Below are 13,554 nucleotides of genomic sequence, written 5' to 3'. Positions count from 1 at the left end.
TATCACAGAAATTCGCTCATAACCCTTGACCGTTGTCATTTATGTAACTACTGAAAAGTACAAAACATAGTAGCTCAGTAGTGAAGGTGAATCTGTTTACTGAATAGAATGCCCTTAGTTCAGGGGTCTCAGGGGTCTTCTTGGTCCTGGAAATCCCCAGTCCAATTAGTTTTGTAGATCACCTGTTTCTAAAGATTGGCACCGCTGTTAATATATCGATCAAGTAATCAGTTCAGAGAACTGTGGTCCTTAAGAGCTGAAGAGGAGATTTTAGTCCTAAAATAATCACTAAATTAATTTAACAAATCACATAACACGAGGCTTAATTTATCACAATTGATTCATTTTATGTCTTCTGAAACTAGTGATTTAATGGTAACCTGTCAGTCCTCCTGGACTGGAGCTCTCCTTAAGCAGGCTTGGAGATCCCTTCCTTCAGGAACTGTTTGTGAAATTTGCCTTTTTTATTTAGTTGGAAAATAAAGTGATATACAGTACCTGTATCTACATTCAGAAGATCAGGTACTGCATTTGTTAAGTGTTCTTCATTTCAAGTAAAGAGCTGTGTGTATTTTAATTGTACACATTTCATTTGCTGTTTTGAAGACAAACAGTATCTCTGTCATTTGTGCAGTGTATTCTTGAATATGAATTTAGCTTAATCTCTGTTGATTTTACATGACGTACATCTTTAGGGAAAGTACATTTTGATTTCAAAATTGCAGGCCTAAATAAGGGCATACATTCCCTGAAGAGAAACATGCCACATGAGTGTTGGCAAGTTTTGCTACAGGATATTTCTGTTTGTATTGTATTTTGCTTTTGTTTTGTTTTTGTTTTAATAATAAAGAGGATGATGTGTTCATTGGGAAACTGCCTACTTTTGAAAAGCGCTGTGAAACACCAGCAGGTACAGTAATGGAAATTATTTTTGAGTACTAACGATCTGCTGATGCTTGCGATGTGCTCTAACTTCTAACATCTGTAAAAAATTCTCTCTTGGAACATCTTATAAACTCACTGATGCCGATGTTGAACTCACTAGTACTATTTGGAAAAAAAAAGATTATTATAATTCTTTTGCCTGGTTTGTGATTCAGGTAAATTGTAATTTGATACAATTGTGTTTAATCTTAATAAATGATCAGAGAACAATGTTTTTTTTATTTTGGACACAGTATCTTGTTAGACTTCTGTGACATGCCAGAAGATAATTTTCCAATTAGATTTTTTGCCTTTTGTATACTATTATTCATTTTTTTTTGTATTAAGTTATTATGAGTTCTTATCACAGGTGGCGAATCAGCTGGTTTTCCCTTGAGCAAACCGCTTTACCCAGATTGCTCCAGCAATCCCAGCTGTCTAAATTGATAACAAAATTATTTTTCCCATTCGTATTAATTGTAATATCTGTAAGTCACTTTTCATGAAAGAATCATAGGTCAGCCTTGTATTCTGTGGGATGTCATTGTGTTTAGACATAATTTCAAGATTTTGTAAAGCTCCAATGCAGGGAATATATGAAAAGATGGGAATGGTGACAGCTTGTGTACAGGGCTGATGCCTTCTCTCTGTGGTGTTCCTTCAGAGAGATCCAGAAACACCTGAATAGTACCCATGTACAGCAGAGCATTTATTAGAGCAATTTGAGTGAATTATTTGTTGAAAGGTACAGCAGCAGCATTCTGTCCAGAATTTGAACCTACATCCCTTCAGAAGTAAGTCCAGAGTCCCAACCATTACTCCAAATTTCATCAGGCATTCTAAGGAGAGAGAGTGTCAAAGCAGAGCCCTCACAAAAGTGAGCTTTGAATAAGATTAATGGCTGTCTTGACTGCTGTCATGAGATGCATTTTCAAAATACAGTATGCAATATTCTTGATATGTTGTGCTTGTTAAATGTTTTTGCATTTCTGAATTTTTCTCAATGATTGTGCTGCAGTTGCAAAATGTCATTCTTTAACCTTTTTATCTGTTTCTTCCCAATATCTTTGCAGTATTGAATATGTGTATATATCACTGCATGACCTTATTTACTGCCTTTTCATTTTCTCTCTATTAATGGCTTATTTTTTTACAAGTGACTATAATCACACAGTTTGTGATTCAAAAAGCTTTTCATTATACACTGTGTAGTTTGGTATATATTTGAGTGTCACATTTTGGGTCATTTTTAAGGTATGGTATTGGGTATGATAATAATTTCCATTCCCATTTGTGTTAAAAAGAACAGAATGACTACATACTGTATACTATTTACGATTTTTTACAACATAAATTCTACTTTCAAACACTTGGCAACAACCTCCTGTCATTAAACAGCCCGGGACAGTTTAATCTTAGTCCTTCTCCTGGTGTGTATGAAACATGGCAATAAACCGCAATCATCTGAAGTTTCCGAAATTGTATTTGTTATTTAAGAAAAATGCCAGAATTAGAGGGTTTGTGGATGTCTTTGAAAAAGATAAAACGGTTGTGATAATAAACGGCTGTGAGAACAAGTCCAGAGTCCAGAGCATGCTATTCAAAGTAATTAGAGGTAGCAGTGCTGGAGAGTGATCACATATGGTTTGCAGCAGACTAACTTAGTATCCTTTGCAAAAAGGTCAAGCATGTTTTTTTAACCAATTAACGTGAATGTATTGTACTTTGTCTCCCCATCAGGAACATCTCGTGGTCCCAGCCCAGTCAGCCTTGGGTCTCAGGATTCGTTGCCCATTGCCGTGGCGTTCACAGAGTCGGTTAATGCCTACTTCAAGGGGGCCGATCCCTCAAAGTAAGTTTCACATGGCTGGTTCTCTTAATGGAGAATAAAGAGAGCAGTTTAAGATTGCTGCGTTTCAGGGCCAAAGAATTAATTAATCAAAGAATGTTTAAGGGCCGAAGAATGCCTGGCTGGGATGTAGCTCTAACCAGTAGTGTGGTGGTCAATGGAAAAAGGGAGGGAACTCCCTGGGTTGGGCTGGAGGCCAAACGTTGGCATTTTGGGAACGTGGGCAGGTCTTTGTTGCTGTTTTTAATTGGATTCTCAGGACATCAGCGGCAAACATAACAGCCATTCAAACAGATTTGTGGCACAGAGACACTACCAAAACTTGTTTTGGGAATCGAAAAATGTAGAAGAATCCGCATATCAAAATGTACCCAATATGTTATTTTTTATAAAGCTTTAAAACTAGTTGTAGCCCTTTCAATATAGAAATAAATTAATGTGCTCAATGCAAATAATGTGTCTGTTTTTTTTTTCTTTGAAGAACAAGCAGAGACACAAGAGATGCCTGTGAAATTGTGACTGGGGACACCCAGGGCTTATTAACAGTACATGTTCAGAGAGCTTGTGAAGAAAAGACCAGACCTTTTTAAACTAACAGCACCTAGGGTTTTATTAAGGGATTTAACTTAAATTCCTTTGATAGAAGCAGTTATAAAATGAGACCTTTATAAAAGGTGCTGATAAACAAATAGCCTGTTTATTTGTAACTTTCCCAATAAAGTGCTATTGGATTTTTGCCTGATATTTTTTTTTCTCTGACCAGCAATTTTTTTTTGTAATGTCGTTCAACCCAGCGTAAAGTAAAAAGCTTAATGTGTTTTTAATGTAATGTAATTCTGCAGTAACTGATTTCTGGACATTTACAGTACTGTGTCATTGTTGGAATACGTTGGGGTTTTGTTTTTTTCTTAACAGGTGCATTGTAAAAATTACCGGAGATATAACAATATCCTTCCCCAGTGGCATTATCAAGATTTTTACCAGCAACCCATCTCCAGCTGTCCTGAGCTTTCGATTAAAGAATACTATCAAACTTGAACAGATTCTTCCTAACCAACAGCTTTTATACAGGTAAATTCTTAAGTCTTTAATGTGTACATATGATATGAAGTCATCTAAAAATGAAAGAATATAAGAATGGTTGCAGGGGTTTGGTTTTCAATTAAAAACAACATTTTTCATAATGCAGTGATAACTAGATGTACACAGACATGTTTGCTTAAAGCATGACAGTAAAGCTTATTAATTTTGCTTATTAACATAGAGTAACTGTTAAGAAGATATGACTTTAAGAAATGTAAACTTGTTTCAAACCCACAATTGGGCATTTAAAATGTCTGAAACATTTCTATCATAGAATATAATATAGTATATTCTAAAAAAAAATCAGCTAAAAAAGAATTAGCTGTTCAAGACAGGAGGTGAAATAGGCATGAAGAACAAATTCTTTCAGAGTATCTTCTGTCTTGTATTCACTGTAGTGCTATGTTGTGACTATACCTTCTCCTGCGAATTACATTTAAACTAAAATGATCACCAGTGGGTTATAAAAATCTACTGTATGCTCGATGCCAAACGCCATGAACGAATTTCAATGGTGGCATTAGAGTTTATTCCTACTCACTAATGAGCCTTGGCACACCTAACAAAGTTATGTGTGATGCATATATTCTGAACACCAAGTCCTTCGCACCTATTTCATGAAACACATTGGCGGAGATGGCAGTGGAATGATGGACATCTTGGACAATTGTAGTCTTTAAAACTAAGATTAGGGTTTCATGTTTTTTTACCTAATCTCAACTGACAGTGTTCATCCCAGCAGCTCAGACGCAGATGAGCTCCACTGCTTGTCTCAAAAGAAAACCAACTTTAGATATTTTCTGTTCATCTTTGATTTTGTCAGATTTGTGCTACATTGAGGGTGATCTGTAAGCATGCTAAGCTTTTCTGTAACAAATTAGTCACACTGGTGCAGACGACCACTTAATTCTTAATATTGCAGTGATGTTAACTGTTTCTTATCTTAATTTAAAACTTTTTGCAAGGGCTTGGTCTGTTTCTTTAGTGTACACTGTTATTAAACATTTTAGAATATTGCTTAAATTTTCAAGCATTTAAGAAAACATTGAAATGTTTGGAGAAAGGATGTCTCAAATTATTTAGAGTTTGATACAGTGTGTTTAAAGTTAAAAAGGTAAAGTGCATAGAATTTAGCCTTTGAAAAACATATTTCTTTTTTATGGAAGATCTGTCTGCCTGCTTTAGGTCATTCTCCAGTCTGCTTAAAAACAGTGTGCGTGATTACGTGATTATCATTTATGATTTAATATGCAAGTGCTAATACAGGGTCCCTCTTGCAATGTTATTACTGCTATACAGAGCTGGAAAAACAGCCGATAACATGATACGACGTTCATTTTTGCATGTGTTTGTGTTTTGTAGTGATCCCTCACAAAGTGATTCCAGCACCAAGGACTTCTGGATGAACATGCAAGCTCTCACAGGCTACCTCAGGAAAGCAGCTGAGCAAAACCCGTCTGCCTCTTACTATAATGTGGACATCTTGAAATACCAGGTAAACAGAAGCAGTAATCTCTTCGCATTTACTTTACTTGAATGGACAGTTCCTCTGAATGCATGGGCTCAGAAAACTACATCGTATCGTCTGCAAACAAGCCCAGCAATTCCTGCCTGAAGCTTGCTGTATACTTTAGTAAAGTTTTCTAAAATAGTTTGCTGAAAATATTGTTGAATATTATTGAACTAACAATATTCTAACTGTAAATATTAAAATAAAAATATAAAATGAAGCACCTACATTTCTTTAATTATGCATGGGTAAGCCCTCAAAAATGTTAGTTGGAAGTACAAGATACTTCAATGAAATTACCGTTCAAGATAAATTAATTAGAATGACTTTATATGGGCAGGTATTTTAGTCATTTTCAATCATTCCATCAATATCTAACCATTATGTTTGTAGCAAAACGTCAGGAGCAAGATGGGTTTGAATTCCCAGCAGTCCCGTCTATAAATACGGTCCTGTAAATGAATATGTTCCAACATTTCTTGCCCGGTTTTCTCCATCCTCACTTCATCATCACCAATTCAGCTAAGCCTTGTTAGGCAGAGGGGTTGTTACAATCTAATTGTCCAGGATACGCAGGTACTCAAACTTAAGCAGGTACAGCCCAAAGATCACAAACGAAAAGATCTGACTCGGTTTGCTCTCCATTGCAACCCCAGATAATTGACATGAGTAGGCAATATAAGTGTTGTAGCTAATCCATCTCATTTACATTTAGCAATCCTCATTGGCTCTTTGTCAGGTGTTCCTTCCCATTAGCATTGTTAATTCTGCTTTACACATCTATAAAGCTAAAAACGCACCTTTTTTTTCTAAATTTTCAGTAGGATTTTGAGTTTCTGAATAAAGAATGAAACTCATTGAAGGAAATGGGTAGCACAGTGCAGAATAACACTTTTTTGAAGGCATGTATGTATCTAATGTCTTTTATTATGTTTTACAGGTTTCTTCAAATGGAATCAAGTCTACTCCGCTGAACTTGGCAGTGTACTGGAAGTGCTCTCCTGGCACAACAGATGTCAGAGTGGATTACAGATACAACCCAGAGTCGATGCTGAGTCCTGGCATTTTGTCCAATGTGCAAGTCTTGGTGCCAGTTGATGGTGGAGTTATTAATATGCAGTCTATTCCAACAGCAATTTGGTAGGCTGCATTCCTTTTCAGGCTGACATAAAGTTATTTACACCATTTCTGTCTGCATTCTCTAAGTATAGTACCTAACAAAAGCAGTTTCATGTTTGAGTCTTCTCTGAGGTGAATTATTTGTAATGTTGTATTACGACATGGCATTTGTGGGCAGCAGAATGACATGGAAGTTAGCACTGCTGCTTCCCAGGCTTAGGTCCTGGGTTCAGCTCACGTGGAATTTTGCAAGATACTCTGGTTTCCTCCCACCTTCCAGAAATTCGCTGGCAAGAATAAATGCTGGCAGGTCTCAAACTCGTCCCTGTGTGCTCATGAGTATGTTTGTCCTGGAATGGACCGGCTTCCCGTCCATGGTATAGTCCTGCTTTGTGCACAGAGCTTCTGGGAGAGGCTCTGGGTTACAGTGATACTCTCCAGGAAGAAGCATCTTTCTGTTAATGGATGGACAGATTTGGCATTTTTTTTTATTTTAAAGTAGTCCTCTTAAAAGTATTTGCAAATGTATGATTTCTTCAAGTTGACTCGGTACAAAATGTAGAAAATGCCACATTCTGCAGCCAGGAGAGCCAGGGAGCCAGAGTTAGTGATGAGACAGTGGTCATGCTGTTGCAATCTAAGGACTGGAGTAGTGTAATTTAGCATAATTGAATGAAACAGACACTGAAACAATAATATAAGTCATAGTAATCTGATACATATCAGCACAACTTTGATTAATAGAAAAAGTGAACTTGTGAAATAGGCACTTGGGCATAAAAATGTTGGGGGTTTTCCCAGCACAAAAAACTAGAACAATTTTTGTTTAGGTTTTACATACATTGCACAGGATCTTCCTATTATTTAGTGCACTGGATATCTTTATGTCATCAGGGTGACCTGCTATATTTCTTTCATTTATTTGGTCATTTTAATACATTACTGGGAATGGAAAGTAACAATTTTGACTTTAGAAACTTTAAGAGGTAGGCAAGATGACTAGAGAAGGAGGGATTAGGATTATGAATGTGAAGTTCATTTAACATACACATTATACTTCAATATGTGCTAGTCTTTCTCATCTGGCAAAATACATTTCTAACAAATAACTAAAGAAATGCTTCTTCCTACTTTTTTACTCTTTGATAACCCTTAACTTGGACACCTGTAGCCTTTTTTATTTTCAAAAGCTTAACGAGTTGACTGGTAATTGAAAGTGCATATTACTCAGCAGTCAAGATTATCATGGAGGAACAGAGAATTTTGCAGTATCCAGTATGTGTTGACTTTGGTAACATTAACACTTGGTATATGTTATATCTGTTATATTAAAACATTGTTCATATTTCATAACAGGAGTGCAGAGCAGAACAAAGCCTTATGGAAGTTACAAGAAATCTCAGAGAAAACTGAGAACGAAGGTATGTAATAAAATCAGCATGAAAACAGTTTTGGAAAATATTGAACAAATGCAAATATGTATGACTGTAAGACAGAGGAGCCTGATGCACTTAATTGCCTTGTTTTACTTAATCTGCCTTATCTTTTAATAATGTTCTGCTGGTCAGATGTAGAGTTAATTAAATCCTTAACTAGAAGTTGATCTTCTTATTATTCCTAACCATATGGTTTCTATCATTTGTGAAAACTTGTTTTTCAGGTTTTCCTAGTGTGAACAGTAGTAATACCTTTATGATCAGTATTTTTTAGATGTTAGGCATTCTGCAATGATAATAATTGGGCTATTTTTTCAAGTATCACGTTTCTCTCCGATTTGTGCCAACTTGTTTGCAGTATTTGATACCTTTTTAGGTTTGATGGAATTTAAACAGTCTAGTACAGTATGTGACATATTAAACATCTAAAAGCAGAATTAAAGAGAAGTCAGCAATGGGGTTTTAGAATACTCTAGTGCCTGTGAAAGTAATTAATAAAAACGCTACAGCAACTGTGTTTTACTTTTTATAGGTTCAGGGAGCCTCAGGGCAAAATTTGATCTTTCAGAAGGACCTACTAACCCTGCCACACTTGCAGTGCAATTTTTAAGTGAAGGAAATACTCTTTCTGGAGTAGATCTGGAGCTTGTTGGGAGTGGCTATAGGCTTTCCCTAACTAAAAAGAGATTTGCTACAGGTAAGATGTTTTCAGTTTTCTGTTCATGTGTCTTCTGAGAATTATAGTTCATACAGTAGTTCTGTTGCTTACTTTTGAGAAGTGAACTTTTCTTAAATTACAGTTAGAATTTAAATTTACAAATGTTCATCACTGGTTTAATTAAGTCAAAAGTAAGGTTTGTTGTATTACTGCACATTAAAATTTGCCCTCTGCTTAATCATTTGTAGTTGTAATTTTAAAATGATTCGAGCATACCATCTCACTGCAGGATGACAGTGTTGATTGATAGAAATTGGCAAACGTCTCAAACCAATAATTGCTTCCTGTCTGCCAAACATTTCTTTGTACAGTATTGGTGCTGAGACTACAGTAGGCTAAATATGATCTAGCTTATTAATGTTCCCACATTCTCAAAATAAACATTTTTAAGTAATCACTGCAGTCACTCTTTAAAAAGTTATGGGGACCTCAGTCAAGATTTCGATGATGTTGGCCAAACAATTCTTCAACAATCCATTATTATCTGTCAGCCGTTTCCAGGAAAGTTGTGACCCTTAGCTGTGAAATGAGCCTACTCACTTTTGCCTTAACCATAACAGTATGCCCTTTTTTTTAAACTGATTAACAGAACAAATTAATATCTAGAAAATATGCATTGAAAGATATTTTGTTAAGAATTGAAGATACCTTGTGTCATGTCTATGAGGAAATATTTCTTTCCAAAATATGTCTTTTGTTTAGTGGCATTTGAAGAGCAAATTCAAATTCTTTTTCTTTATTTTCCAGGACGATATATGGCAGACTGCTGATGCTGCAGGAATGCTTTGTTCCGAGAAGCACAACTGAAACTTTCCGTGCTATTTTTGTTGTTTTATCTTGTTTTGAGAAGGCGGCGGCTTCCAGTAAGAAATCTGAAGGGTTTGGCAATAACTTTTTTTTATTTTACATTTTTGAAAATAACTTTACATTAATTAAATGCACCTTTTTGGAAGAAACAATATTTTTACTACATTAAATTAGCACTGATATGATTTTGAACACTTGAAAAAAAAAACAGAAAACTTGGGCTGTCAGGACATTTTGAAATTCAAACCAATTAAGTACACTTTTGATTTATTCAGGCTTTTATAAAGTCAAAACAATAGTATTTGTTTCGTATGTATAGTTAACAATATGTGTAGTAGTGATACTGTATATTGGATGGCTATAAATTTTAAAACCCTGCACTAATGATCTTTGCTGCCGAGCGTTAAAGGGTTTTTTTTTATGTATACCCTGCTTTGCCTCCAATATATATATTGACTTTAACCATATAACTAAACTGAAACAATAGAATGAATAATTACAGTTAGAAAATAATGGAAACCTGGCCTTGATCTTCAATGTTTCAGCTGCATTATATTGACTTATGTAGAAAGGCTCAATTCCAAATCTGTGGATTTAAAAAAAGTCAAGGTAAGAGCATGGTGTTATTACTGATAAAATGTGCAATGGTTCAATATAAGCTCTCAGAATGGATTTACATTTTTGGAATATGTACATTAATGGTGACTATATTAGAGACTGTTAGAAAATATCCGGTCATTTGTTTTTACTAAACAACATGACTGCATCGGTGCCTCTTTTTTTAATGTTTCTATTCTGTGAATCTTAATGTGCCTAATTTTCCGAGTTTTCGAATACTAATATGACGTTTTTACTTCTAATGCAGTATAAGAGCACAACATGACTTTTGTGCATACCAATTCTTTTATACTCTAATTTTTATTTGGATGCTGAAGGGAAATGCAGGCTACTTGCTTGGAGTTTGAAATTTCAGCATGTTGAAGGCACATATTTGTCCTTACAACAGCTAATGTGGTCAGTGGTCTTTTGAATTATAAATATGTTTTTTTGCGACTAGGCAGCTTTGGCTGTTTTTCAGTTTCTGCCAATGATTTTCATTAATCAAACAAGGCTGAGCCAAATATCACTGGCCCTACTTATAATTTTGTTCCATCAAATTGAAGGTACTATCTTAGATCATATAAGATGTATCTCCATTAAAGCATTACAAATACTTATTGTGGGACAGTATATAATATGAACATCAAATTAATTAATTTTTGTATTTAAATAGAAAACTATTTGCTAAAAGTAACCCACAGGCAAATTCCAGCTTTACTCTGTTGTAATATTTTTGTTACAAAAAGGGTAATGCTTACTTTTAAATTTTTCAGTTTTGCATTCAATTATTAATCTAATTGATGTTTAATTGTGTTTACTTGTACACAGTTTATTAAATAATGTAGCACAATCCCAAAAAATAAATGTTTTGCATTTAAGATGAGAAGAATTGAATGAAACCAAGCAAGAAGCATTGACTGTATAGATTTTTGTGTGCACCACTGCTTGTTTGTCTGATGTTGTCCAGATGTAAAATGATTAATATGAAATACCTCTAGAACGTAATCGTATTGCAAGTTGTAAATGATTTCATTGGGGAAATTAAATCATTATTAGCACTGTTAAGACACAAAAAATGAGCTCTGAAAGTAATGAGATGATATGTGTTGATGCACAAAATGAAAGTATGGTCAACAACTGTATCCCCACCTTACATTTTGTATTTTTTAATTGTGAGGTTAGAATGAAAGGCAATATTTTTTTTCAAACTGTGTATGGTTTTCAAGCCACTACAGGAAGATGTTATCGATGTTGTTGTTGGTGTTACAGTAGTGGTGAACCGCAAGCACGAGATGTAGGAAAAGCATTATAGCGTGTAATAAATTTGAATGCTTGTGTCCTTCTTAATGAAATAACAGATGGAAGGATCTCACCCCCATATGATGAATACCTTTTCTGATCCTAAGAATAATTTTTGTAACTTTTCATTAACCAGTCCAAAGGCAGTCTGTCTTTAAGGACTGTTTTTCTTTTCAGTCAGCGGTAGCAAATTAAGAAATAGACCAGTTGTCTCCAGGTATTTATTTATACACTGTTTAATTTAATGTGATTATAACGTTTCTATGCCATCTACAGTGCTTCCAAACACAGATTGTCAACAGTGGTCTTTTTCAAGAAGTCAACCTGTATAGACAACAAATAGCTGTTGTGTTTTCTGTGTTTGAAGGCACTCTGTGGTTACTTCTTCTACCCAGAGACAAACAGAAGTAAAAAAAGGGCATCTTAAAACAAATTGTGAAACGCTGAAGGCCCCCTAGTTACGGTTTTGCATTTTTAGATAATTGAACCAACTTTATCATTTGAAAGCCGTTGTTACTGACCTATGAAGTCTGGAGCAGAGGATGATCTGTGATGGCTTTCTCGAATAATTGAAGAAGGATTTGTGCATGATGATCTCCATTTTGATTGATGAAGATATTTATTTTGATTGAATAAATATATTTTTTTCAGTAATTCCTAACAGGCATGGAACCTAGTTGAAATGACTTTTGAAATACTTAAGGGGACACACAAGAGGTGTTTCAAAAGACACTTTTCCACTGGCTGCTGTGTAAGATTATTTTACATCTTTATTATTTTATAAGATTTAAATGGTAGTGTTAGTGAACACATGTCTTCAAAGGGAAAGCTTTTTTCTTCAACCGCCTGGTATGTGGTCAATGTAAAATTGAGTCACAAAAAGCACACTCAGCTTTTGTTTTGGGTTTTAGCTGGAGTTAATCTGTAGTTATTGGAAGAAAAACCTAATGACCTGTTCGTTGTAAATATGAGGTTTGGGATTAAAGTCCATTTAAAGCCACTTTAAACAATAGGGAGCGAACTAAATGAATGTGCAGCTGTAGCATCATTGCCGAGGGATGACTTGGTATCTGAAAATGCAAAGTCCACTGGGAAGGCCGCAGCTCTACTATGTACAGCGTTGAAGTATAAGTCTACAGGAACTTTATATACTCTGTATATTTAGCGAGCTGGTTCTTGCTTCCTTATACCAAGATATCCTTTCTAGCTGCCACTAAGACATCAGTTAAATTTTCCTTGGGAATTGGAGCTTTTATGAAAAAAACCTTTGGTTGTATATGGAAAAATGTAATCAAAAGGTTTTCTAGTAGATAAAAATCTGTATATTTAAACAATTTTTCATGAAATGTAAATTTTACAAAATCTTTGCCACTTGTCTTCACTTTATAATTCGATGTGCCTGTAATAAATGTGTAATATATATACATATATATAAATACTTCTCAACTCTGTGTCCTGTGCTCATTTTCAAGTTTTTTTAATGTGCCATGTAAGCAGCATTGCAAGGTGCTAGGGCACCTAGGGCATCCAATAGCATATCCTGATGACTTTCAAGGGGCATGAATTGTGCAGCAGAAGATCTTATATTTCCACATTTTCAAGTATATTTACTGCTAAGGGTGCTACAGAGCAGACATAACTGGCAGTTATAACTAGGAAACTGGATGTAATTTAAATGGTTTACTCTGATTTATATGGCCATTAACCTTCTCATATGAAAATGCAACAGTGTCTTTCTAGCTGGCGTTGTAGTTTAATGTTATGTCATTGGTTAATCCTTCTTTTTAGCCAAAACAGCTTTGCATACAATGCAACCTGTCATGGAACTATAGCAGTACATTTGAATTTAAGTATGTCCTTTAAGTGCAAATGTTGTCCAGAACTTGATTTACAAATAATAATTATCCATCCATTTTGACAAACTGATTTATCCTGACACAGCTGGTACGGGGCACAAGAAGGGACAACACATTACATGAGACATCACTCCTTTACAGGGAACACACACATATACTGTATAAGGGAGACTACCAATTACCCTGAACACACTGAACACTCCTGGGAGTGTGGGAAGAAAAACTATAAACTTCTGTCCTTCTACCCTTCTATCCTTCTTAACCACTTTGTGGATAAAGCATTTCATTGCCGACAACACCACTGTGTGCTGTTCTGTTCGTGCGTTGATAAATAACCCTTGATTGATTGAGCT

The 13,554-nt window shown here is 35.2% G+C and overlaps 1 protein-coding gene across 1 annotated transcript in view; it reads left to right on the top strand.

The window, feature by feature from the left end:
• fcho2 (FCH and mu domain containing endocytic adaptor 2) overlaps positions 1-12,791 on the top strand; it is a 70,498-nt gene extending 57,707 nt beyond the window's left edge. Inside the window, exons 21-28 of the mRNA XM_088910295.1 lie at positions 851-910; positions 2,665-2,776; positions 3,689-3,844; positions 5,219-5,351; positions 6,307-6,506; positions 7,842-7,906; positions 8,454-8,618; positions 9,387-12,791. Coding sequence (XP_088766421.1) covers positions 851-910; positions 2,665-2,776; positions 3,689-3,844; positions 5,219-5,351; positions 6,307-6,506; positions 7,842-7,906; positions 8,454-8,618; positions 9,387-9,409 — 914 coding nt within the window. The 3' untranslated portion in view covers positions 9,410-12,791. The remainder of the gene's footprint in view (positions 1-850; positions 911-2,664; positions 2,777-3,688; positions 3,845-5,218; positions 5,352-6,306; positions 6,507-7,841; positions 7,907-8,453; positions 8,619-9,386) is intronic.
• The last annotated feature ends 763 nt before the right edge of the window (positions 12,792-13,554 follow it).

The sequence above is a fragment of the Atractosteus spatula genome, chromosome 3 (genome assembly GCF_055471065.1).
Source record: "Atractosteus spatula isolate fAtrSpa1 chromosome 3, fAtrSpa1.hap1, whole genome shotgun sequence".
NCBI lineage: Eukaryota > Metazoa > Chordata > Actinopteri > Semionotiformes > Lepisosteidae > Atractosteus > Atractosteus spatula.
This window is presented reverse-complemented; position numbering and strand designations above follow the sequence as displayed.